Raw genomic sequence first — 27,665 nt, 5'->3', positions numbered from 1 at the left:
GTAGGTCAGTCGGTCCAGGGTCTTGTACTCCATGATTTTCCTTTCTTTCTGGAGAATTCTGCAGTCAGGTGAGCAAGGCGAATGGTGCTCTCTGCAGTTGACACAGATGGGAGGCGAGCACATGGAGTATTGGGATGTGATGGGCGTCCACAATGTTGGCATGTGATGCCGGAAGTACAGCAGGAAGACATACGGCCGAGCTTCCAGTACTTAAAGCACCGCATCTGGGGAGGGATATAGGGCTTTACATCACACCGGTAGACCATCACCTTGACCTTCGCAGGCAATGTATCATCCTCAAAGGCCAAGACAAACGCACTGACAGCAATCTGATTATCCTTCGGACCCTGGTGGACACAACTGACAAAATGTACACCTCGCCACTCTAAATTGGCGCTCAGCTCATTGTCAGATTGCAACAGAGGGTCTCTGTGAAATATGATACCCTGGACCATATTTAAGCTCTTATGGGGTGTGATGGTTACAGAAACATCCTCCAGCTTGTCACAAGTGAGTAACTCCCGTGACTGGGCAGAGGATTCTGTTTTGATCAAGACTGACCCAGATCTCATTTTGGACAGGCCCTCCACCTCCCCGAACTTGTCCTCTAAATGCATGCTCAAAAACTGAGGCTTCATCATCATGAAAGATTCCCCATCAGCTCTCGAACATACAAGGCACTGGGGCGAATAAGATCCGCTGCCATCCTTAGCCTAATGTTCCTCCCATGGTGCGGCCAGCGATTTGGGGTCGTACTTCTGTGGGTTGAATTGACCTCATGATCGCTTAGAACTGCTGGTGTTTCACCACCAGCAAGAGATGATGGACTACACTTCATTGTGTGTCATCCGCTATGATGCCACCCACTCTGACCAAGGGCATTCCCCACCGGCGCCAACCAGCTGCAGGAAAGGCCACCTGGCAGGATGGCCATTGCCGGAAGTCCCAATGCCCCAGGGGGATAGGCATCTACCCCTTCGCATACGTGGGGCATTAATGGCGCAGTCCTCAGCAGAGTGATTCCTGTGTGGTCAGCAGGCTACAACCAACAGGGTATGTGGTGGCCCCACCACAAAGGACTGGCTACTGTGCTGGATATCAGGTGCAAAGAAGTCCATGGTCATCGTCGATGCAGAAATCGACACTGCATAGTGCAGGGTGGAAAACGCACCCAGGAATGGAGAATGGGCAAGAGTGCAATGCGAGGATGAGGAAGTGGGCTAAAGATCTCAATGCGCGATGGACACGATGCACCTTGTAAGGTGCCCTCCCACAATTGGCTCGCTCTTCAGAAAAATTTTGAAGAATGGAGGTCAAACCCTACAGGGGACCATCACATAAAGGTCGAAATGTGTGAAACTCCTATTAGTCGCCTCGTACGACAGGCAGGAATACCTCATGCCTATTCTAATACCTGGACCCGCAGGGGGCTGTGTTTGTGGCCAAGGTGATTCTGTTGAGAAATAAATAAGTAGACATGAAGAATAAAGATGTAGAGTATTAACAACGTTTTATTTTATTTGAAAATCTTTATTTTCACATAAAAAATTCGGTGTTATTACTTTTCAATGTGCCCTCACACTTGCGTTCTTACTAGTGCAATGCACGTAAACATCAGCTGAAAAAATCTGAATGGAAATAAATACGATTGTGTTAGAAATACACAGTCACTTAAATTACTTAACAAATAACAAATATATATTTCGGCACCCTGCACAGCAGGAAATAATTTGTTTCACCTGAGTCTCATGTAAAGACAATTTAACACGTGCTTGTTCTCATAAATTGCCCCAGCTGATTTTTCATGTCCACTTTTGTTTTAGCTAGATGCTATAAATATTATTTCTTCAGTCCAAAATGTGAAACTTTCGTCATCAGTATCCATCACAATGTCTTCTGCTTCAGAAAACCGCGTGCTGAATTTCTGCAGTAGCAGGCTGCCTTGTAAATCAGGTAGACTACGATGGACGCCGCTGCAACCACGAATGCGATGACGTCGAGCAGTAGCAGCTGCCACCAGGTCAGGTCGAGGGCTGCGCTGCGCAGGTGGGGAGCTCCATTGTGACGTATCACGTATTCTATCCACCAGACGGCAGTGTCCAAAGACCTCTCCTGGTGCTCGCGGAATATCGCTGAGAATCGCTTCATGTTCTCCTGGTAGCTGTGGAATAAGGAAGCCAATGATATCAATAGCAAATAATGCTTCGAAGTTCCTACACACAATGAACCAGAATAAATTAAAATTTTACAGCATACGAAAGAAAGTAAATAAATATTTAAACAACTATAATGATACTGACACAAAGAAAAATAGATCTGATTATTTCTCAAACAGTTTTTATCATCATGAGACGAAGAACAGATACCACTGAAATATAAGAATATAACGTTGAAAAGGAATTAGAACTAGCGATAAGACGCCTCTTCATAAAATTGGTAAAGTATAACTCCTGAGTTAATATTACTAAATAGATGACGACTATTTAAATGAGTGAGCGTGTAGGTTTTAACGTCTGCGGTATAAGTTAGTAAGAAAATACAACTTTTGTTTCACTGAGTGTTTCGATATATTATTTTAGAACAGCAGTGTTGACAGTACAAAGTTCGTCCGAAAACTTCGGTGTATGGTCTCAGAAAATGAAGGAAACAAAATACAGTTACTGGTCTTCAAACTAATCATCATTAGCTACAACACATTTCTGAGATCGGTTGTAAAGCTGTTGAAACTGTCAGCAAACATTCCTTGTGAAATAGCTAGAAGCACTGTGGTCGCAGTTTGTCGGATATTCACAACATCTGCGAAGCGTAAGTCTTTCAGGGTTAATTTAAGGCGGGGAAACAAGATGTGTGCCGGCGGCAAATCTGGAGAATAAGGTGGGTGTAAACCTTCACAACTTCCATTGCGTCTCTAAAGCGATCAAAGCACTCAAACACACACCTTTTGCTGACTGCTTTAACAGCTGACACTTGCACTGGTATCTCAAGAGTCTCCATCGCTGTGTTCCCCAAATTAAACCAAAACTGCTTGTTAACGCGTTGCTTCACTTTGCACTTAAATTTGCAATGCTTCGAGTTCTCACGGTGGCTCCGTCAATTTGGTCGCAGTGTGCATCACTGCTTCACTTCCGTGATTTGAACGGCAGGGGCTGGTTGTCGACATGTCTCTGAATGCGTGTTTGGGGACGTATGATCCTAACCAGCTCGGTTTTTAACATATGGGGCATTTCAACGAATTTTTCAAATGCACCTTTTACCTCGTACTTGTCATTTACGTGAAATTTATATTATTCTTGAAGAATCAAGTTAGACAAGATCGCTAACAATTCTTTTTATTACTATGACCGGTTTCGACAGATCTACACTGCCATCATCGGATCTTTAACATTATTCGTTGTACGTGCTTGCTGCAGTACTGAAAGTCACATAGTGATGCTGCGTCAAATGAAACGTGGCAAGGAATATCAGCATGTCATATAATCAAAACATATGAGATGTGATTAATTATGCCAAGACATCAGAACAACATGTTGTGTGATTTAATTGCATGTTATTTTATTTGTTGGTGTTCCATGCCACATTTTATTTAACATAACACCATTATGTGACTTTTAGTATTGTTTTGGGGCGATCTGAAAGTTATAATATTCTTGAAGAATCAAGTAATACTGAAAGTCACATAGTGATATTACGTTAAATAAAATGTGTCATTGAACACCAGCATGTCACAAATACTGCAGATGTAATTGTGGACAACTACTGATTGCCTAAAAACGGCTGCGCCGGTAGCCGCGCGGTCTATGGCGGCTTGTCACAGTCAGCGCGCCTCTCCCCGTCGGTGGTTCGAGTCCTCCCTCGGGAATGGGTGTATGTCTCGCCCTTAGCGTAAGTTAGTATAAGTTACATTAAGTAGTGTGTAAGCTTAGGGACCGATGACCTCAGCAGTTTGGTCCCATAAGACACCACAAATTTCCAAATTTCCTAAAACACGTTCCTATATTCTGCTAGCCATTGACAACTGTCTTAGTTTATCAAGTGAAGTGTGATTCCATTGTTCATGACCAAGGTTAATGAATATTATTTTTTTTTTAGTTTTGCGGTTCATTGCTAATCCAACTCGTGTTTACTCATGCGTGTGTAACATATAATTACCAGACGGCATGGTCTTATACGTAAATATCACTCAGTATTAAGTAACCGCATTTTTTTTAACTGTCCGAAATATTTTCAGCTGGTTCTTCAAGTTGCAGCGTCTGCATTTACTCAGTTGTGTCAAGAGGACGAACAGTTACCACATGCTGTCAAACTGCAGTCCATAAATCATCTCCTCATTTCATTGTAACATCTAATCTGACAGGATTTGTGATCAGCATTGTCATTCTGAACTAGCCTTGAGTAAACTTGTGTCGCAGCTGTCGTGTGTTGACTGGTGACAAGCTGTAAACATAAAAGAGGAAACGACAGTACCATCTACTGCAATTTTTTAAAAAAGGAACTTGTATCTTTCCTTCCAGATAAGGCTTCTTTTTGTCATCAGCTTTCTGGCAAGACTGATGCGGCCCACCACGAATTCCTTACTTGTGCCAGACTCTTCATTTCAGATTAGCATTTGCACGCAATGTCCTCAGTTATTTGTTGAATGTATTTCAGTCTCTCTACACTTCCCTCTAATACCATGGAAGTTGTTCCCTGATGCCGTAACACCTGCCATGCCATACTGTCCCTTCTCGTTAGTGTTTTTAGTGGTTCCTATATATTCCTTCCCCACCGATTCTTCGGGGAATCTCCTCATTTCTTAAGTTATCAGATTACGTAATTTTCCAACATTCTTCTGTAGCATCGCATCGCAAATGCTTCCCTTCTCTCTTTTCCGATTTTTACACGGTCAATGGTTCACTACCGTACAGTGACTTGCTACAAACGGTTCCTCAGATTAGGGCCATTGTCTGATATTGGTATACTTCTCTTGACCATAAATGTTCTCTTCGTCTGTGATAATCTGCGCTTCGTTCGTGATGCGATATTTTGTTTGAAAGGTAACAGTATTCCACACGTCATCTACTTCATGGTCCCTAGTTGTGATGTTAAGTTTATCACTGATCTCATTTCGCTACTCATCATTACTTCTGTCTTTATTCGGATTACTCTCAACCCATATTATATACTCATTAGACTGTTCGTTCCATTCAAAACATTTTGTAATTCTTGTTCGCATTCACTGAGGACAGTAATGTCATCAGTAAATTCAGAAATGAGGTCCTTTCGCCTTGAATTTTAATTCAACACTTGAACCTTTCTTTTATTTCCGTCATTGCTTCTTCGATGTACAGATTGAACAGTACGGGCGAAAGACTACATCCCTGTCTTATAGCCTTTTTAATCCGTGTACTTCGTTCTTGATCTTCCATTGCTATTGTTCCCTCTTGGCTCTTGCGCATGTTGCATATTACCTGTCTTTCCATATAGTTTACTCCCATTTTTCTCAGAATTTCGAGCATCTTACACTGTTTTACGTTTCAAACGTTTTTTCAGATCCACAAATCCTATGAAGCTGTCTTGATTTTTCTTAAGTCTTGGTACCATTATCTGTCACAACGTAAGACTGCTTTCTGGAGCCCTTAAGTTTTCGAAAGCGAAACTGATTGTCATGTAACAGATCCTCAACCTTCTTTTCCAGTCTTCTGCATATTATTGTCCTCAGAAACTTGGATGTTTGAGCTATTAAGATGATCGTGCGATAGTTCTCCCTCTTTCCTAACGTGCTATCTTCGGGATTTTTCGGAAAGTCTGATGGTGTGTCTCCAGTTTCTTACATTCTTCACACCAACTTGAACAGCCGCTTGGTTGCCACTTCCCCTAATGATTTCAGAAATTTCAAAAGAAAGTTTTCTATACCTTTTGTCTTATTCCGGACGAGAGTTTTAAACTTAAGCCTACTCTTTATAATTATTAAACTGTGATCCTTTTCTGTATCTACTCCTGGGTATGCCTTACAATTCGTTGTCTGATTTTGGAATCCGTGTCTGACCACGACAAAATGCAGCTGATATAGTCCCGTATTTTTAAGCATTTTCCAAGTATTCCTCCTGCTCTTGCAATTGTTGAACACTGTTATCGCTATTACCATCTAAAATTTACTATAAAATTGATTTGCCTTTCTCCTCTCATGTTCCTACTATCAAGCGCATATTCGCCCGTTACTCTTCCTTATGTTCAGTCACACACTGCTGCGTTCCTATCCCTCTTGATTATCAGATTATCATCTCCTCTTACATACTTAATCACTCGTTCATCACACAATTTCTCTATCTCTTCATCTTCTGTTTGTGACTTCAGCACATATACCGGGGCTGTTGTTGACTTTGGTTTCCTGTCGATTGCGTTGAGAACAGTCCTATCACTGAACTGTTACGGTAACTCACTCCCTGCCCTACCTTCTTATTCTTAACGAATCCCACTTGTGTTATATCAATGTCTACTGCTGTTGATGTTGCACTAAGTTCCTCTGACAAGAAATCCTTACCTAATTTCCATTTCACGTCGCTGACCGCCGCTACGTCCAGACTAAGCCTTTACATGCCCGTTTTCAGATATTCTAACTGTCCTATCATTCCAACTCGTAGTATGTTATCTTATCGTTGGTTATTCAATCTTTTTCTCATTGTTACTTTTCCCTTGGCAGTTCTTTCTCGGAAATCGGACTTGGGTATCTAATCCGAAATCTTTTGCAAATGGAGAGATCATCATGAGATTTTTTCAATTACACGCGACATATCCTGTGGACGCATGTTATGTGCCTTCAGTGTAATGGTTTCCATTGTGTTTTGCATCCTCATACCATTAATCATGGTTCATTTGTCCGCCTTTTGGAGGGTTTCGCATCCCGTCGGCAAACTCTGTCTGCGCCTCCACCCTCTTTGACAAGGCCGTTGGCAGACTAGGGTTAGTTATCAGTCCGGGAGAATTCGGCCGCTATTGGTTGTTATTTTTGTTAAAAGTTTAAGCATTGGCTGAGGGTTGAAAGCCGGAATTCACGACGTTTGGTAAGTTATCAAAGACCCTACGTCTCCACCACTCTTTTTTGTGTAACAGTCTATACTTTCCCTTCGTGGCAACTGTTGTCGGCAATACTGCAGTTTTTTTGTTTTTTGTACATCTATCAATTGCATTTCCAGTTTTTCCACATTAACTGCACGTTAAGGAGTAATTTCTTTAATAGTGGTAGGCCTTAGTCCATTCGATATACTGCTTAACCTGGAAACCGAATAAGAGATTTCTGGATTGGATATGAGTGAGGCAAGTGCGGATGTAGTGTGGATGCGGATCTCATGTTTTTTACACACGCAGACGTCTAATTCTTAATGAGATAAACAAAACTTAGTTTTTAAGTTTGTAAAAGATTACTGAAATAACAGAAGCTTTTCATTATAAAGATAAATTTTTTGTAAGCTGATCGTTATATCTAAAATCCAGATGCTTGGAGCTTATTTCGTAGCACGTCAAGATTGCTATTACCTTGTTAATACCACTATTCAGAAATTTTATTTGGGCACCTTAGCTAATAGAGTCCCACATTAAGTCCATTATTTTGGTTGCAGAAATGGTTATGTGCTGTGAAGGATATAAATAACAATTAAACCGTCACATTTATGTATGGTGCGTAAGAAATGTTCAAATGTGCGTGAAATCTTATGGGACTTAACTGCTAAGGTCATCAGTCCCTAAGCTTACACACTACTTAACCCAAATTATCCTAAGGACAAACACACACACACCCATGCCCGAAGGAGGACTCGAACCTCCGCCGAGACCAGCCGCACAGTTCATGACTGCAGCGCCTAAGACCGCTCGGCTAATCCCGCGTGGTGGTGCGTAAGAGATAGGAAGCTACAACAGTTAACACAAAATTGTGATTGCTGAATATCTTAACTTCAACCTGTTTTCATTCAAAGGATGTGATCCTTAGAGTTAAACACAGTAAGATACAAAGAGCATCTGTCCATATAAAAATGTTTTCCTCTGCAGTAACATAAAGGTTAGTTAGTGAGTGTACGTGAAACACTAATTTTTCGCTTAAGAATTTTGACACGTATTCTTACCTTTCGTTGCCAAGAACTGTGTGAATGGCTTTCAGAACGGAATCGGTAGTGACATCTTTGAACAGCAAACGGTACCCTATACCTGCCTGTACCATCTTAGCCACATTGTGCTGCTGGTCCCCCATGAAAGGAATGCCAATGAGAGGCACTGCGAAGTAACTTGCTTCATTCATGCTCTGGAGTCCTCCCTGGGTAATGAACAGACGAATGTTTGGATGTGCTGGAAAAGTAACAACAGACGTAAAAGTTACGACACTGACGAAACTTTACTTGTAATGACTGGTACACTGTACAGAAGCTTACCCAAGACGTCCTGCTGGGGCAGCCACTTGGCTATCATGACGTTCTCCGGCTGTCCAGGCAGGCTGTCCACCTCCCATTTCCAGAGCACCCGCTGTGGTAACTGCGCGAAAGCTTCAATGAACGCTCTCCTCTTATGCTCTGGCATCGTACTGCTCCTCACGTTGCTGCCGAGGCTGAAGTAAATCACACCGTTTTCTGCACCATCGAGGAAGCTCTGTACAGCCTGTTAAAAAAATATTACTACAAGCATGTTAAACATTACGATGTACAACGTTTCATTCTATCCAGGAAATAAATTCTTTGACAATGGTTCATAGCAATCGGTAAAACGAAATAATTAGGGAACCATTTAAGATTTGATAATTCCTTTTTAACCCAGATGAATTGTGGAAAAGGTCCTCACTAAATGACGTAATGTCTCTGCTGATATTTATATGAATTACAGAGATATCAGTATCAACTTCGATTTTTGAAATGGAATTTTAATAATTTCTGCCGCTGGTATCGTAAGAAAAGGAGCCAGTGGCATTTCACTCTTAGTTTTGGAGAAATAAGTGTGCTTCGAATTTATCTGTTTTGAACATGAAATCGATCGTTGTCTTGTGCGGAAGCTCCTGTTGTTATAAGGACCTGTCGCTGTAGGCTGATGAGGAGCACCAGTTTAACGCAGCTGAGAGAGTCTGCTTGCAAGAGCGGGACAGCGGAGAAAAGTTAAACTCAAAACTGATGTTAAGCACACTTGGCTACATGTATTTGGACCGACACACCAACTGGAATGTAAAGAATGTGACATCAGAGAATGATTCACTAGTTAACTGCGGTAACATTTCTACTCTTGCTTCTTCAAGAGCCTTGGAAGAAAGATGAGCATTCTCTGATGACCAATAAGGCATATTTCTTAGATTCAACTTTCCATGTTTTAAAAGATAGCTTCATAGGTGTGAATAGTAGTGATCAAGTGTGGGTGTGAGGATAAAGGGCCCCTTGTACTTCTTAACTCTAAGATCAAAGGTAAATGTTCTCCACATCTCCAAGGTCAATGTGCCTCATTCTGAGACAACCATGTGACATATCTCCAATGTCCTGGGCCAATGTCCTCCTTGCGATAAGGCGCCCAGTGCTCTCTACAAGTCACCCACTTGGGCTAGCTTCCTTATCGCCAGTCACTTTTATTAATGACCTATCATGTTACTGTTATAACTTATTACCCAATTATCAAGTTAACTAACGACCTGTCGCATTTATCTCCATTATTTATCAACCAGTTATAATGATTTATTACCCAAAAATTGGGATTTTCCCCCACGACTCCAAAAAAATAGTTACCCCCGCCATTCCTCACTAACCATCAGACTGACTCCTTACTCATGCTCTGTTCACCATAGTGAAAGGATCATCATTAAGCGCTGGCTGCAGCAGAGATCAACCACCAAATTAATATTTATAGCGCATTTAGATATCCTATGTGCTGCTACCCCCTCCCCATTGTATCCAATTATTTTCTGCGTTCTGTTTTTAAATAATTTGTAACATTGCCTGCACACTGTTGTTAATGATCGGCTCTTTTTGGAGTAACAGTCTACAGTTTCCCTTGGTGGCAACTGTTGTCGCCAATACTGCAAGTTTTTTCGCTTTTTTACGACTCTATCATACCATTTCCAGTTTTTTCACATTAACTTCACCTTAAGGAGTAATTTCTTTAATAGCGATAGGCCTTAGTCCATTCGATACACTGCTTCTTTTTCTTAAGACCTGTTGAATATCAACGTTTCATATTACAATAAACATGCAAGCTGCACGAATTTTAATAAGTAAAACAGACAATTTACATGTGGAAATATTCCCTTTGAAGGTCGATTGTACTTGTAAAGTGTGCGAAATCTTACATAATTATAATACTTTTTATTTTGCTAGAATTTACGTAGAGGAAGCGTAATTATATTTGTGTATTAAGATAAGCAACCTGCATGCGTGTGTGTGTATTTTGTACTCAATAAATAATAAATAATCTTATGGAAGAATCTACTTTTGACATATACAGACATCTTTAATTACACTGTAGGAAATACTACAACCAGCCACAAGTTTTTTTTGAAATGATTTTATTGTACCATTACTAATCTCGGGCCTGAGCCCATCGTTGGATGGTAGCGTTGACATCTGTGTCCTAAAATATAACAAAACTTTTGTGATGCATAATTGACAAAACGTTTTACATTTGCATCCTAAAATATACCAGATTTTTTGTGATTACATAGTGTTATACTTATAAGTGTACTTATAAGTAAAACCTTTTGTAAACTATTCACCACATAAACTTTGTACAATTTTGGGACACAAATGTAAAACTTGTAAACAAGTCAACGCTACCATCTGACAGTGGGCTCAGGTCCGAAGCTTGTAATGGTACAATAAAATAATTTCAAAAAACTTTCGGCTGGTTGCAGTATTTCCTACAGCTGCTTTGTTCTCCAACCGAAATGGATAAAATGATACAGATATCTTCTTTCGAAATGTTACGTATCTGTTACCATATTTAGTCATGTTGTGTGTAAGTTAACATGGGAGTTTAAAGTGATACATCATAATTAAAAAATGCCTTATGTCTTCCTTCCTAAAAATGGTATTTGTGCGCGTGTGTGTGTTGTGGTAATTTTATTTGATGTTGGTGTAGCTGATTGCAGTTTTGGAGAGCCGTGGTTCTTATTGTAGCAATTTTTAGCAACTAGGTTCAGTGATATCTATTACTTTCCGATCAATATCTTCGATTATGTTTTCTGGTGATGTGTTATTTTCTCCCTCACCCTAAATTGGTGCTGAAACAGGAAACACCTTGGGTGATTAGAGCAGGCAGTATAATACTGAATTCCCTGTACGTCTTTAGATATCGTTGTTAATTTGAGGACATTGCAGCAATATTAGGCCTAAATAATTTCATTCAGAATGTCTATTTTATTGTGTGTTTGCCTATTATTTTATCGCGACCAGATTAGTATCAATGTCTTAGGCCTAAAATTTGTGTTAAACCACATGTTTTTAGGCATAGAAATACCACTGACACAGTTCATTCTAGAGTTCATAGGGATGTTGTAGTGGACTTACCTAGCATGTTTTCTGTTGTTATAAGCCTGGTAAGGTTAGTGTCAATCTTTTCAGCATAACTTGAAACGTCAACTGTCTGTTTTTTTGGGCATGAAAAAACACTAGTTTGAAAGCCATAGGGATGTTTTAGGCACCAATTTCACGAATACGTGTGTAAAATAACAACATTATATTTGACCTATACATTGTGCTACTCGACGTAAAAATAACGGTGTTTTGCGCTGCTGATACATTTTTGTAGACATTTTCGAATACTGTGGCGTTTGACAAGCAACATAGATGTGGTAAGCAATTAATTTGAAATTTTGTTGTGTCTTACACTGTAACACAACAGTCAGACCTTGGACATTTTATCAGTGCAGCCATATACTGGCAAAGACAGGCATCAGGTTGCATAAATGAGCAGTTGATTTTAGTTCCCATTTTTGAAGTTTTGTGGAATATCATTTAAAATAAAACTCATGTTTGATGGCTATATGTTACTAATTCATTAATTACATTATATAAACAAATGTTTGTTTTAACTGTGGTGAATATGTGTTGTACTCATTCTAATATCAGATAACAAATGATATATAACTTCCAAGAAAATTCATAGATGCCACTGGCAAGAAAGTCCATTAACGTTTTTTGTAATCAGTAATGGAAACATAGTTGACAATATTTTTGGCAATATTTTTGCAGTTCAGCTATTGTTTTAAGTGTGTGTGTGTTTTTATGACCTATTTTAAATGTGGAAATACTGCAATGTAATTTTTTTGATAAATACTTTGGTTGCTTTTTGAGCACAGTCAAGATGGGGCTATATTGTAACTGGCTCTTTCCTTTTGATGGTGGCTAAGATACTAGGTTATTATTGGAAAGTAATAGAGGGATGTGACACTTTGTGGAGTGTGTATTTACGCAGTTTTATGTAAATATCACGGAAATTATACACCTAGGCATTTTAATATTTCGCTGTGTTCGGATGAAGAGACAGGAGGATCTTCGGGTTCTTTTTAATTTCCCGTGTTTTTTGAATTCCCTACCATCTGCCATCATTGATTATTAAATATCTCGCCCATGTTTAATTTTTCCGTCATTATATACGTTGTGCTTTCGCCTATTTTGAATTTTCTACCAATCTCCCCATCCGTGAGCTTGCCACTATCAACTGCTGTTGCGTTACTACTGTGGCACCGACTAGCTGCAGAAACTTGAAATGTAGGCTGGCGGACTTGTACGTATACTACTGAGTTGCAACTGTAAAATATCCCGAAGGATAAACTTCGAGGGATTTAACGTGTACTAGTTATAGAGAAGGCAGATGCCGGACTGAGATACAATCTAAGAATCCTAAGGAAATGTAATCCGCCCACCACCAAGATACGTTAAAAAATCTTCGTACAAGTGTGGATTGCTTACCAAGTAGTATTAGGGGATAAAACAGAGAACATCAAATCAAAAGCAGCACGTTTTGTCATGGATTCGTTTTTTAACACTAAGGCGTCATGAAGATGTCCACCCAAATGCAAATACCGATGGTACAACAGAAGTGTTGTGCAACATGAAGAAGTTTACAGTGGAAATTTCCGAGGACGCACAATCTTGAGTTGAGACAGTTACATATTACTTTCTCATCGATCTACCTTGAGAAGGGCCAGTGGTGGAAGGGCAGAGAAAACTTCGTTCATACAGTTTTTAGGGCCGGCCGGTGTGGCCGAGCGCTTTTAGGCGCTTCAATCTGGAACCGCGCTACCGCTACGGTCGCAGGTTCGAGTCCAGCCTCGGGCATGGACGTGTGTGATGTCCTTAGGTTAGTTAGGTTTAAGTAGTTCTAAGTTCTAGGGGACTGATGACCTCAGATGTTAAGTCCCATAGTGCTCAGAGCCATGTGAACCATTTTTAGGGATAATCGCACTACCCGTGCACCGTGCGCGATTGGAATAGGATAGGAGGGAAATGATAATAGAACCCTGTGAGCCCTTTGCTGCATACCCTAAGGAGGCCGGCAGACTGTAGAAGTAGCTGAAGCTGTTGATGGAAGTGAGATGACGCTAACTTTGTACTTTGGGGCACACACTGTGAGATGCGACGAACTGGGAGGCCTCCTTTACAAGCCTGTGCATGCGGCTGATATACACTCAATCTATCGATCTCCTTGTCTTCGTTCTCCCTAGCGTGTCTACTTAACCAGTTGTTTAATGTGTTCCCAGAGCTGTGATTGTAAAAGCCCTTTCAGTGAACAAAAACAGTTCAAATCGTAAACTGCAAGATAATCGCAGAAGCCTCGATCAAACACACGCTCTTTAGAAATGTTTTCATATGTGACGTCATGCTTGACCACAACAGGAGCACTGTTCTGTAATTTCAGAATTCCAATAAAAATTGTGGCCACTGGACTCGCATTCGGGAGGACGACGGTTCAAACCCGCGTCAGGCCATCCTGATTTAGGCTTTCCCTGATTTCCCTAAATCGCTTCAGGCAAATGCCGGGATGGTTCCTTTGAAAGGTCACGGCGGACTTCCTTCCCCATCCTTCCCTAATCCGATGGGACCGATGACCTCGCTGTTTGGTCCCTTCCCCCAAATCAACCAACCAACCAAAACTTCCGCCTCTTCAGCGATCGGCTTCTGCCCAGTTATCTTTACTACTGGTGCTGGTAATTGTAGTTGTTAGCATCCACACAACAGAAATTCTTCATGGGATCCGTAAGAAACTTTCACTCAATTTGCACTATAGTTGACTTCTAGAGCAACTCTCTCCATCACATTCCTTACACTAGACCTGGAATCTGGTCTGGTACTCGTCTTATTGACGCCACTCTCTCTGAGACTGCGTACTCATATCTTGGAGGACGGCATACAGAGTCAAATCTGAACGTTCCAAATACATAATAATCTTCTGAAATTACGGTAAGGTCAAATACCGGGTTTCCGTTTTTCTTAAAATAAAACCTATTCCAACAGAACTATCAACGCTGTTCAACACTCATAATAATAGTAAAATGAATGAACTATATCTTATTAATTGGGTGCTACTTAATACGGAGCTGATGTTAAAAATTTTCGTATTAGCTCCAGTTTTCTAACTGCAGCTATTCCCTTTAATTACATTCTTTTCGCTAAATAATGGGGAGCACTTAAAAGCGGTCTGCGGCACTAACTGAGCATGTCTTAATTCCCACAACAGAGTTTCATCAAGTGATCAAATACATGCTTTAAACATCTTCATCACTTGAACCGTAGTGTTGTGGCCAGTTAAGAGTTTTCAGTAGTTACGAATATCGTAATGATCGTGTTTTGATGCTTTTGCACATAATTATGGCTAAACATCAACATTCTAGCCCACCTAACGACAACGATGTGAAGATTTTGAAACGAATACATAAATGCGGGAAAAACAGTCCACGGAGAAAAGACAGTGCCTGTTTCCTAAATTTTTAAAGAGGAATTTCGATACTTGAAAGATGAAGGTTTAGATTTCGTTGCAAATATGCGAAACGATGAGAACTTCAAGACTGTGTTTTGTAAAGCAAGAAGGGAAGCTATCAGGGCAAGCCGATTCCCCCACAGGAAACAACTAATTCCAAACATAAACTGATAAACTGCAGTTCGTGGAATTGATTAAAGTCAAGTAGTAATGTCTACCAAGATGGTCAGTTGACTAAAATATAAATAAAGAGCTGAGATCCATAAGGGCCTAAACCACACCGCGGTCGATCCCACATTTAAGTGAATAACAGAGAAACCAATGATACAGCTTTTCGTGAATTTTCATATGTATAATGTGGGCCTACAGTACAGATAAACCTGACTCAACATAAGGTCAACGGATTCCAGAAGCATGAATAAATGCTACAATCTCACAATCGATGTGCTTTAGGCCCTTACAAGTCTCAGCGCTTGAAATACACTCCTGGAAATTGAAATAAGAACACCGTGAATTCATTGTCCCAGGAAGGGGAAACTTTATTGACACATTCCTGGGGTCAGATACATCACATGATCACACTGACAGAACCACAGGCACATAGACACAGGCAACAGAGCATGCACAATGTCGGCACTAGTACAGTGTATATCCACCTTTCGCAGCAATGCAGGCTGCTATTCTTCCATGGAGACGATCGTAGAGATGCTGGATGTAGTCCTGTGGAACGGCTTGCCATGCCATTTCAACCTGGCGCCTCAGTCGGACTAGCGTTCGTGCTGGACGTGCAGACCGCGTGAGACGACGCTTCATCCAGTCCCAAACATGCTCAATGGGGGACAGATCCGGAGATCTTGCTGGCCAGGGTAGTTGACTTACACCTTCTAGAGCACGTTGGGTGGCACGGGATACATGCGGACGTGCATTGTCCTGTTGGAACAGCAAGTTCCCTTGCCGGTCTAGGAACGGTAGAACGATGGGTTCGATGACGGTTTGGATGTACCGTGCACTATTCAGTGTCCCCTCGACGATCACCAGTGGTGTACGGCCAGTGTAGGAGATCGCTCCCCACACCATGATGCCGGGTGTTGGCCCTGTGTGCCTCGGTCGTATGCAGTCCTGATTGTGGCGCTCACCTGCACGGCGCCAAACACGCATACGACCATCATTGGCACCAAGGCAGAAGCGACTCTCATCGCTGAAGACGACACGTCTCCATTCGTCCCTCCATTCACGCCTGTCGCGACACCACTGGAGGTGGGCTGCACGATGTTGGGGCGTGAGCGGAAGACGGCCTAACGGTGTGCGGAACCGTAGCCCAGCTTCATGGAGACGGTTGCGAATGGTCCTCGCCGATACCCCAGGAGCACCAGTGTCCCTAATTTGCTGGGAAGTGGCGGTGCGGTCCCCTACGGCACTGCGTAGGATCCTACGGTCTTGGCGTGCATCCGTGCGTCGCTGCGGTCCGGTCCCAGGTCGACGGGCACGTGCACCTTCCGCCGACCACTGGCGACAACATCGATGTACTGTGGAGACCTCACGCCCCACGTGTTGAGCAATTCGGCGGTACGTCCACCCGGCCTCCCGCATGCCCACTATACGCCCTCGCTCAAAGTCCGTCAACTGCACATACGGTTCACGTCCACGCTGTCGCGGCATGCTACCAGTGTTAAAGACTGCGATGGAGCTCCGTATGCCACGGCAAACTGGCTGACACTGACGGCGGCGGTGCACAAATGCTGCGCAGCTAGCGCCATTCGACGGCCAACACCGCGGTTCCTGGTGTGTCCGCTGTGCCGTGCGTGTGATCATTGCTTGTACAGCCCTCTCGCAGTGTCCGGAGCAAGTATGGTGGGTCTGACACACCGGTGTCAATGTGTTCTTTTTTCCATTTCCAGGAGTGTATATTATGTATGATAAAATTCATAACTTAATATTCTATAACTCATTCAGAAATCCACAAAATAGGTTTACTGTCAGTACAACTTTAATATATACTACGTCCGATCTAATTTCACTATACAGCGAGTGAATTAACGTATCTGAGGAGCGTGGTATCATCTAGTAGGATTTATGCCGAGAAAATGGCGATAAAAGATGGCCGCAGTGTGCTACCACCTGCTGGCACTAACGTAAACTTCTAGTTGAGTGGCAAAGGCTAGCATGCACATCGTGAATCGTGCTCATTGTTTAACAAATTCGTATGTATGTCGCGCATGTCATGCGCAAATGCTCCTTAAAACGTGCACGACCGAAGGTGTACTCGTGACTCTGATGCCAAGTTTTACGGGATCTAGAGGAGCAGTAGCGCGGTAGAATTCAGGGCGGTATCTGTAAGATACGTTTAACAGCATTCAGAGAAAAAGCCAATAAATCTGCAAGGTGTCGAAAGTTAGGGCGTTCATGTGCTCTTGTGATCTTACACAGCAGTCGCTAGAGGATTCACCCTTTGCCTAGGCACAGCTCGTGGTTTCCATGCTGGGAAAAACTGCGAGGCCGGCCGCGGTGGCCGAGCGGTTCTAGGCGCTACAGTCTGGAACCGCGCGACCACTACGGTTCGAATCCTGCCTTGGGCATGGATGTGTGTGATGTCCTTAGGTTAGTTAGGTTTAAGTAGTTCTAAGTTCTAGGGGACTGATGATTTCAAAAGTTAAGTCCCATAGTGCTCAGAGCCATTTGAACCAAAGACTGCGATATTTATTGAGCGTAAGTAACCTAGACCTCGGGCTACGCGTCACATAATTCTGTCACCAAAACCATGATTTCAGGAGGCAGGGGGTACAATATCACTCTCTAGCCAAACGTTTATCTTCTTCCCGTTTCATGATCAACTACTAAATAATATGAAAATCTAACTCCAACATGAAATCTGTAGGCAGCATATTTATCTCCCACCGTCACATTTCTTGACACTTAACCACAACAAATCATATCAAAGACCCGGTTTCGAGAGATCTTTAATACGATGTATGTTAGTTTCGCTGCATACTCAATGTTTTTGGTATTTTCATTTCTACCCAGGTGGTTATAATTAAACTTCCCTGTTTAACAGGTATAACACAGAAACTAATTACCGTACTAGTACCAAACTTGGTAGTATTAATGTCCTGAGTATGGGGCGCATGATTCCCATGGGCTACAGCGCCACCGTCCATTCCCAAAGATGGCCACAAGGTGTCGTGATCAGTCATCGTGACTCATAGTCTCACACACCTGACCAGTCCCAGCGCTCTTGTTGACGTGTCAGCATGAGCTTGGACAAAAGAGCAGAGCATTATTCATGAAGCTCTATTATCAGAACAACAGTAATGCTGCAGCTACACTTCGAGTATATCGCCGGCTGAAAGAATTACGGAAGGATCCTCTTTCTCCACCTGCTGTGCGGAGCATGATGGAGATGTTCGAATCAACTGGAGAACTGAGCATCGCTCTGGGAAGAGGCCGACGAAGGGTTGCACCACAGGTGGTTGACGAAATCGCTGTTGCTATGGCGCGCAATTCCCGATCGTCAGGCAGTGCGCGTGCTGTGCCAGACAGCTGGACCATTGTAAGGAAGGTGCTTCGAATCATTGTCAAATGGTATCCGTACAAGATCCATATAGTACAGCAGGTTGCACTACAGGACGCACAATGACGTGTTGACGTCGCTCTCTACTTTCTCGCAAGGGCTGAAGTCGACCAGGGACCTGGACCATCCTATGGACAGACGAAGCTCATTTTTCTCTGTCGGGTGAGGTGAACACACGGAATGGGGATCTTCACCTCCAGCCACTGTGCTTGAAGTTCTTCTGTATGATGAACGTGTCACCGTACGGTGTAGCTTCACGGATATGTTCATAACTGGCCCATTCTTTTTTGAACAGGTTGGCGCTCAAGGACCAAAGACGTGCAAGTGACTGCTTCGCCAGCAAGCCACACCCTCCCTATAGGAGAGAGACATATCGAACTCAACAGTTTTCATACAAGATGGGGCCCCACTGCACATCTCTCCTGAAGTTCGCCTTATTCTCCGACACACGTTTTGAAACCATCGAATTATCAGCCGATCGTATCCAAAAGCTTGATTGGCACGGTCTCCTGATCTCATCTCCTGATCTCACTCCCCGTGATTTCCGGTTGTGAAGGATACCTGAATGACAGAGTTCACCAGGGGATTCACAAATGTGCTGATCTGAAGCGCAGCATATCAGGAGAGATAGGCAGCATAGCTACAGACATGCTTCGTTCTGCTGTGCAGAATGCAGTGCTGCGCTTTCAGACTCCTCTGGACACTGATGGGCGCCACATTGAGCCCCTTTTGTAGCAGTAATGGTACCGGCATGTAGTGGTATGATGTACCGTAGCAGCTCATTAAAAGTGTTTCAACTGAATTGATTCTGCATTTTTTTCTCTTCCCCATGTCCTTGACATTAATGCTACCAAGTTTGGTATGCATACGGTAATTAGTTTTCCTGTCATAACGTGTTAAATAGAGAAAGCTTAATTATAACCACCCGCTACTTAAAATGTTTAGGGTTTTGTGTGCTCAACCTGCTGCGTTTATGAGTTCACGTGATGAAATAGTGATATTTCCATGATGTCACAGAAATTGTGTTGCGATTGGCTGACATGAACAATCCAAACAACTGACACGGTAATTTACACTTGGTATTTGTTGTATTTATACTTGTGTATTACAAAAGTATCAATTTTAAGTGATAAAGCGCAGTTTGGACGTCTGATATGTAAATGAAGAAACAAAAAGTATAGCATTTCCATCAGAGCTACTCTCTTCGTGTGTTTATTGTTGTATGTGAGCGCAGGAAGAGGGCTTCAAAGTATCTTTTGTTGAAGATTGCATCCAGTAACTCATTTAAATGTTAACAATACACTATTTTCCCCATAATTATGATTCCAGATGTGCTATAAGCACAAAAGACACTTAGAACATTTTGAAAAGCCACATACCATTGTAGCGGGTGCCGGCTTGATAAAGTTTTGGAAAGTACATTACATACATTGAATTAATCATCATTTTATCAGGCAGAAGTATTATTATACTAGTTAAGCCGGTCGATTAATAGGGAAAGGGGAGGGGGCAGATAGTAACGTGCCAGATAGCCAAGAGTCTACCGTAAATACAGTTACTCTAACAACTTATCCTTTCGACGTTAAAACTCCACTAGAAATGAATCATTGCATAAACAAACACGTAGGTATATTAATACTGTTTCACACCTAACAATTACATCTGTCCTGGAGTTTTTAGTAGGATGTCAGAAGCATTCGAGGAAAGTGGAGTGTTATTTTCGATTCATCTCAGTAACATAGTTGTTCTTACCTAGTTACTCTTTCGTAAAACTGCTGTCCTACGTACATCCATAAATGTAAAAACTCAAGGAAAGGATGAGTCACACGGCGATATCGCTCTAATAGACCAGTAGTTGTTGGGAATAACAGCAAAAACTTTTTCACTCCACGTTTGAGCATTCCGTTCACGAATTGTCAGCGACTCTATTGAGTGGATGTGTGAACCTCTAATGAAATAATTATCATCTGATTTTAAGAAAACCATTTGGAGAAACAAAAATGATCTTTTCACGTCTTACAGTATATCTTATATGGATAAAGAACTGGATTCATCGTCTTAGTTACTGTGCTCCCTTCAAGGAAGTAAGGCATTGCACGATTTTTTAAGATTTTTGCAGAGGTGAAAGCACATTGTGTAGACTTTGCTTATGGTTCGTTTTACGTCATTGACTTCAGTGAATATCGAAATCGTATTTAAATCTGAGAGCAGAACGATATGTGCCAACGTTCTCAAGATATTGGTTATTATATCTACAGAACAGTTAGCACGAATTGTCGGCAACGTACTTCAGTGGATATGCTGAGCGCTGTGAAATACATATCATTTGATTTTAAGAAAACTGTTTGGCGAAAAAATTTCATTCTTTCGCATTTATGCAAATGATAGCATGCGAAGAGGTGCTTATATTGCCGTAATAATTGAAACATTTTTATCTGTCAAGACATAGATGTAATTATAATTTTTTCGATGGAAAGATATAGTTCTGTAACAGATTTTAATATCTAGTCAAAATAGTATACTGTGGCATTGGAGAAATTAATATTTACGATATTCTAAGTGGAATATTCAGCTTTAACCGACATCTGCTTGTTGTTATGTCACAAGATGTAACAACTAAGTAACTAAATGTTTTAATTATTATAGTTTCCACCGAGATCTTTCCTTCATTCATAACCTTTAGAATGCATTATTGCTGCATGTAATGATATCAACTTGCCAGCTAGTCTCCCTAGCGACACTATGGCATTGGTTTTTATTTGGAGGTGTGTGATAGTCTGCTTCAATTTCTTTTACCCTGTGATGCCAGGTACCAGATGTAATTACCTGTCACCGTCTTCATGATTTATTTCTCTGTAGAACCACAACGGGGTTCCATTTTCTCAGTCAAAAAGGAAGATGAAAGGAGCGACACAAATAAGAGAAGAGCAGCCGACGCACACAGGGCGAACGGTGGGAGGTTGCTGAGTGGCCAATGCGGATGTGCGGCTACCTGGCCGCTAAGTGCTTCGCGCGTTAACGTGTCCAGAGCACACAAAGACCCAAGCCGTTGACAGATTTAACATGTCGGGAGCACAAAGAAGGCGACAAGAGGGTGCACATATACACGTCTAGAGCACCTGATAGAAGGATCAAAGGCGCGCGTAAGCGCGTCCAGAGCACCCAGGGACAGAAGCAGCAGCGCATATTAACATGTTCAAAGAGCAGTCAAAGGCGTAAGAGACACCAGCCATCACCAGGATTTCTCGCTGATGGAAGAAAGATACAGAAGGAAGTGGACTGATGAGACATCGAGTGATGCTTGCTGAATCATGAAAAGGGTGTCAGACCGAAAAGGAATGCTGTTAAGGAATTGGATGTTTCTTTACCTATTATCATGTTTTCTTGTAAGATGCATACCATAAATATCATCTAAGATGAGAGGTAGTTAATGACTTTATACTTAATTTCAGAGATCTGTGAATCAAAAAATCGCAAAGAAACCTCATTTCACTCATCATAACAATCAATTTTTTTAAATTCGTAGAGAGTGTTTAATCTGTAATCATCCTGAACAGACTTCGTCGGTGTAAGTTGAACAAATAAGCGCTGGAATGTTGCTCTGTGGTGAAATCTTGCACCTTAATATTATAAAACGTAAAATAACTGCCTTTAATGGTTTAAAGGACATGGGGTGGACTACTTACCAGAGGAAGTGGCTTCCGCTGTTTCTCTAGATGCAGCCCCGTCAGCTCAATGATATTAGGCAGCAACGGTCGAGGATAGTTCATACTGAAATGATTATTTACGATGAGGAGGCTGAAATTCCTTTCAATTTCGTACACTGGTGGGTGACCAGGACCAAAATATTTCGTTTGAATCTTCTCTTGCATTGGAACCACTCTGGAGTTCCATATGTATTGAAAGTGTGCTGTTACGTAGGTGCTATACACTCTTTCCCAGAAGGACATGTGGTCGGTGTAGCCCACCATGAAATCAGGGGAATAGGCAGGGTTGTTGGGATTCCCAAAAGAGGAGAGTACAGGAGCGGGCGCGCCCACAGATACAAAGCCTATCATTGGCGGGGATCCCATCTGGTGAATCAGACCATAGTAACATTGGAACATTAAGCTCTCCAGGATAACAACGTCGAAAGACGGCTGGGACCTGCAAAACAAAATTAAGATGTTGACAGTCTTTCGAAATCTACTTCTGTAGTGGTATTATAAAATGGCATACATTAAATGCCGTGGGAATCTCATACTTACCGAATGAAATGCTGCACCTGCGGGAACTCCAGTTGCATTTCACACACTTTTTCCGTCATAGGAGCCCATAGGTCTATCACTTCGATTGGACTTAAGTCTGACATTGACACAAAGTCAAATTCTGACCTCACGTAATCGTATGACTTTGACAAGTCTACTTCTGTATAATTCTGGATACTTTCCTACGGACAAAAGACAGAAAAAAGAAGACAAATCAGAAAGACATAAACTGGGAATGTGTCTCATTGTTTATACTTATATTTGGTTTAAAATACATGTGGGAAGTATATACGTAACATTACAAAGACAACATTTCAAAATCACTGAGTGTGACGTGATCTTTGGTCTAGAAATTGATTTGGTACAACTATTTCCTCAACTCTAACCTGAGGAAGTCTCTTAAACTATTGCAGTCTATATCCTTTTGACCTATTTACAGTATCGATGTTTTGGTCTCCTGCTTCAGTTTTTACCCCAACATTTCTCTCCACTACAAATTTACCAATTTCTTGACATCGCATGCTGTTTCCTGTGTTGTACCGTCAATTTCTTTTCTCCTCGACTATATTCAGTAACTCTTACTTAGTTATCCGATCTACGCATCTAATCTTCAGCATTCTATCAGAGTGCTTATTTTCCACTTTTCACTTACGCAATAGGCTACAGTCCAAGCAATTACTACCAGAACATTCACTTAAATTTACATTCGATATTAACATTTATCTTAATTAGAAAATTTTTTTTCCCTAGTTGAAGTATGAATTTGACATCCTCGTTATTGCTCCCTCAGTCAGTTATTTTTCTCCTCACGTAGCAAAACTGGACTATTACATTCAGTGTTTCATTATCTTTTCTTACTCCTTCACCATCATCTGATTTAATTAGAGTGCATTTGACGATCCCTATTTTTCTTTCATTGATGTGTGCGTTATAATGTTTTCAAGACAATATCCATGCCATTAAACTGACCTTCCAAGTCCTTCGCTGTCTCTGATGGAATTACAGCGTCACCGAGCGTGGTGGCGCAGTGGTTAGACAGTGGACTCGCATTCGGGAGGACGACGGTTCAATCCCGCGTCCGGCCATCCTGATTTAGGTTTTCCGTGATTTCCCTAAATCACTCCAGGCAAATGCCGGGATGGTTCCTCTGAAAGGGCACGGCCGACTTCCTTCCCAATCCTTCCCTAATCCGACGAGACCGATGACCACGCTGTCTGGTCTCCTTCCCCAAACCAACCAACCAACCAACCAATTACAGCGTCATCAACGAAGCTAAAAGTTCTTATTCCCTGTCACTAAACCTTAATCCCGTTTAGAAATTTCTTCTTGGTTTCTTTATCAGCCTGATGAATGTACAGATTGAATAACATCAGGAATAGATTACAACCCTGTCTCACCTCTCTTCCCGACTACTGCTTTCCTTTCATAACTTTAAACATTACAAGCTGATTCCTGTAGCAAGTAGTAGATAATGTTTCGCTCCCCATAGTTTATCCATGCTACCTTCAGAATATCTTAGAGTGTACAGCGATTAACTTTAACAAAAGCTTCCTAAGTACCTACAAGCACTAAAATTTAGGTACTCTATCTGCGTCTGCTCTGGTCTGGAATCTCATTGAAAGGAGTAGAATTGTCTTCAGTGACGAGTCCCGCTTCGAACTGAGCCCCGTTTAACGGCGATGGCGTGTCTGGAGAAGCGCCAGACCGCGGTCGGATACCAGCCTGTCTCTCATCTTCCATACGCCGCGACAAACAAGAGTGATGGGCTGGGTTGTCATTTTCTTTCCTACATCTACGTGGATACTCTGCAAATCACATTTAAGTGCCTGGCAGAGGGTCCCAGCAGGACCCCTTTGGTTGTCATCCCCGGCACCTCTACACCACAGTGGTACGTCGAGGATATGGTACTCCTGATTTTGTTGCTCCTTACGGCAAGCCATCCTGGGCTAACATTTCAGTAGATAAAGCCGCACACTGCGATGGTTTCCACTGTATGTCTTCGTACTTAGCAAACTCTGCCTTGGCCAGCAAGATCATGGGATCTATCGCCAATTGAAACGTTTGAAGCATTATGGCCATGGCCCTCCAAACATATCGGGAGTTTGACGATCCAGCGCGCCAATTGGACAAATTTGGCACGGTATCCCTAAGGAGGACATCCGACAACTCCAAGCCGAAAAACTGGTTGCTTGATGGCCAGAGGTGGTCCAATGCATTATTGACTTACATTGCGAAGCTATTTCTCTTGAACAAATCATCCAATTGTTCTGAAATTGTAATCATTTGTTTGTCTGTACATGTACATCACTTCAACCGATTCCTGTCCCATTCGGTCAGCTACCTGTTTACCTATAGAATACAAGATTCTTCACACAAACATCATTCAGCCAAGTACAGTCGTTATAACAAAGGATTGTTACTGTTAGCACTGAGAGCCTAGACCGTGAGTCAAAATTAGAAATGCTTCTAATTTAAATGTTCATTTAACTATTCTCAGGTAAATTAAGCTAAATAAGTATAAAATTAAATGGATGTTTATGTATGTTAGTTATCTAAATGTTTTCACGGCAGGCTGGATCGTTGATAGCCCCTTAAGTGGTTCTGTTCTTCAGTCCATCCTGTGCAAGCTTCCTTATCTCCAAATAACTACTGCAACCCACATATATTTGAATCCGTTTATTGTACTCGAATCTTGGTCTCCCTCTACAATTTTTACCACCAACACCGACACTAAACTGACTACATCTCGATGTTTCAGAATGTTTGGTATCAAGCGATTCCTTCTATTATTAAAGCTATGCTATAAATTTCTTTTCTTCCCAGTTATATCCAGTACCTTCTCATTAGTTACGTAATCTACCCATCTAATCGTCAGCATTATTCTGTAGCACCAATTTCAAAAGCTTCTATTCTCTGCTTGTTGAAACTGCTTATCGTCCATGTTTCACTTCCGTAGGAGACTACACTTGAGACAAATCCTTTCAGAAAAGACTTCCTCACACTTCAATAGACGTCAACGAACCTCTCTTCCTCAGAAACACATTTCTTGCCATTTCCAGTCTACATTTTATGTCCTCTCTACTTTGGCCATCATCGGTTACTTTACTGATCATATAGCAAAAATCATCTACTACCTTTATTGACTCATTTCCTAACATAATTTCCTCAACGTCGCCTGATTTAGTTAGACTACATTCCATTACCTTGCTTTTGCTTTTGCTAATGTTCATTTTATATCCTCCTTTCAAGACACTGTCCAAAGTGTTCAACTGTACTTGCTATCTCTGACAGGATTACTCACCAACAAACCTCAAAATATTTATTTCTTCTTCCTGAACTTTAATTTCCTTCTCAATATTTTAGTAACTCAGGAGGTAGCAGCATTGTCCTTAAACGGCAAGTTTTATTTCAGGTGGTTTTAATGCACACTGCCGGAAAAAAATTAGTATACCTCGAAAAACGACGTCGTTTTTGATCCGACGACGGTATATGCCACCTGGGAGATGGTAGACGTAGTAATAACGGTTTCAACGTCGTCCGCCAACATATACTGTAGTGGCATAGCTACCAGAACTCCATTAGTGTCTAGCCTTTAATAGGGATTGCTCACGGCCATAAGGCTCAGTGTGGTGCAATTGTGAAACAAGCAGGCAACCATGTTGCAAGGTCGCATTCATGCTTCCTACAGGCAACTGAGTGAGTTTGGAAGTGGTCAAATTGTGGCCCTCTGCGTGGCGGGATGGGCCTGTCGGAGAATTACCACACAAGCTGCGTGCAGCAATGTTGGCATCGGTGGTCACGTGAGCATTTCCACATCCGTAGACGAGTTCTGGACGTCCACGCAGCACAGACGCGAGCCAGGATCGTCGTATCGTAAAGGCAGCAGTGGCAGCTCGTATAGGTAACACGGCACAAGTAACAGGGCTTGTCAGTCTAAAAGTGTCAGCACTAACTGTTGGACCGTGGGCACGCACACCTGTAGCCCCTCTTATACTCACGCCACAGCATCGACTTGCACTGCGCGAATGGTGCCGTCAGAGGGTTACTTGGAAGATGGAATGGCGTGCCGTGGACCTCAGCGATGAAAGCAGTTTGTGCCTGCACGCAACTGATGATCATTTTCGCGTACGACGTAGATTTGGTGGACACTGTCTCGTAGAGTGCATTCGTCCGAGACACACTGACCCCATTCCGAGACCTTATGGCCTGGCGTGCGATAACCTACGACTCTCGTTCGCTGTGTTTCTGGAAGAGACGCTAACCAGTGCTCGGTACGTTCCGTTCTTGCAACAGGAACGTGATATGTGGTTCCAACAGGATAAAGCTTACCCTCAAACTGTTCGTGTAACCCAACGTGCTCTTCAAGACGTGCAGAACTTCCCTGGCCAGTACAGCCTCGGATCTTCTGCAATCGAGCACGCTTGGGGTATGATAGGACGAGAAGTGACTCGTGCGGCTCGTCCACCAACAACTCTTACAGAACTATTTGAACAGGTCGGCCAGGAGTGGCACAACGTATCCCAGAACAGCATTCTCCTTCTGTACAATCGACTGGATGCCGAAGTCAGCGCCTGCATTACCGCCCATGGAAGTTACACCACATACTAGTATTGGTGTTTCAGTATGGGTCGATAAACCTCAGAAACGGTAGTGCTATTGATTTGTAAATGTAATCATATCACGTATTCCATATGCACTACTGCGACAATAAATCTCGAGTGAATTGGAAACCTCTAAAAGGGTGTACCAATTTTTTTTCCCTGGCCGTGTACAATGTTAAGTGATGTTCGCTTACATATGTGAGGGCCTGATTTCGATCCCAGCAAATATCGGCTGTTTGTCCTCGGTGGGAAGACAGTAAGTGGGACCATATCAGAGTCGGGAAGCCAGCTGTGGAACTTCTTTAAAGAAAAGTAACGGACTCATTTTGAAAAGGC

General features: G+C 42.2%; 1 protein-coding gene across 1 annotated transcript in view; it reads right to left on the bottom strand.

Annotated features, from left to right (window-relative positions):
* Positions 1–1,612: 1,612 nt before the first annotated feature.
* The window catches only part of LOC124607279 (UDP-glycosyltransferase UGT5-like), a 35,210-nt gene continuing 9,157 nt past the window's right edge, over positions 1,613–27,665 (bottom strand). The window contains exons 3-7 of the mRNA XM_047139558.1: positions 22,729–22,910; positions 22,168–22,627; positions 8,400–8,622; positions 8,097–8,316; positions 1,613–2,161 (exon numbers count right to left, since the gene is read on the bottom strand). Of these exons, the coding sequence (XP_046995514.1) occupies positions 1,885–2,161; positions 8,097–8,316; positions 8,400–8,622; positions 22,168–22,627; positions 22,729–22,910 (1,362 nt within the window). The 3' untranslated portion in view covers positions 1,613–1,884. The remainder of the gene's footprint in view (positions 2,162–8,096; positions 8,317–8,399; positions 8,623–22,167; positions 22,628–22,728; positions 22,911–27,665) is intronic.

This window comes from Schistocerca americana, chromosome 3 (assembly GCF_021461395.2).
Source record: "Schistocerca americana isolate TAMUIC-IGC-003095 chromosome 3, iqSchAmer2.1, whole genome shotgun sequence".
NCBI lineage: Eukaryota > Metazoa > Arthropoda > Insecta > Orthoptera > Acrididae > Schistocerca > Schistocerca americana.
The sequence above is the reverse complement of the archived record's forward strand: the minus strand, read 5'-3'. Positions and strand labels throughout refer to the sequence as shown.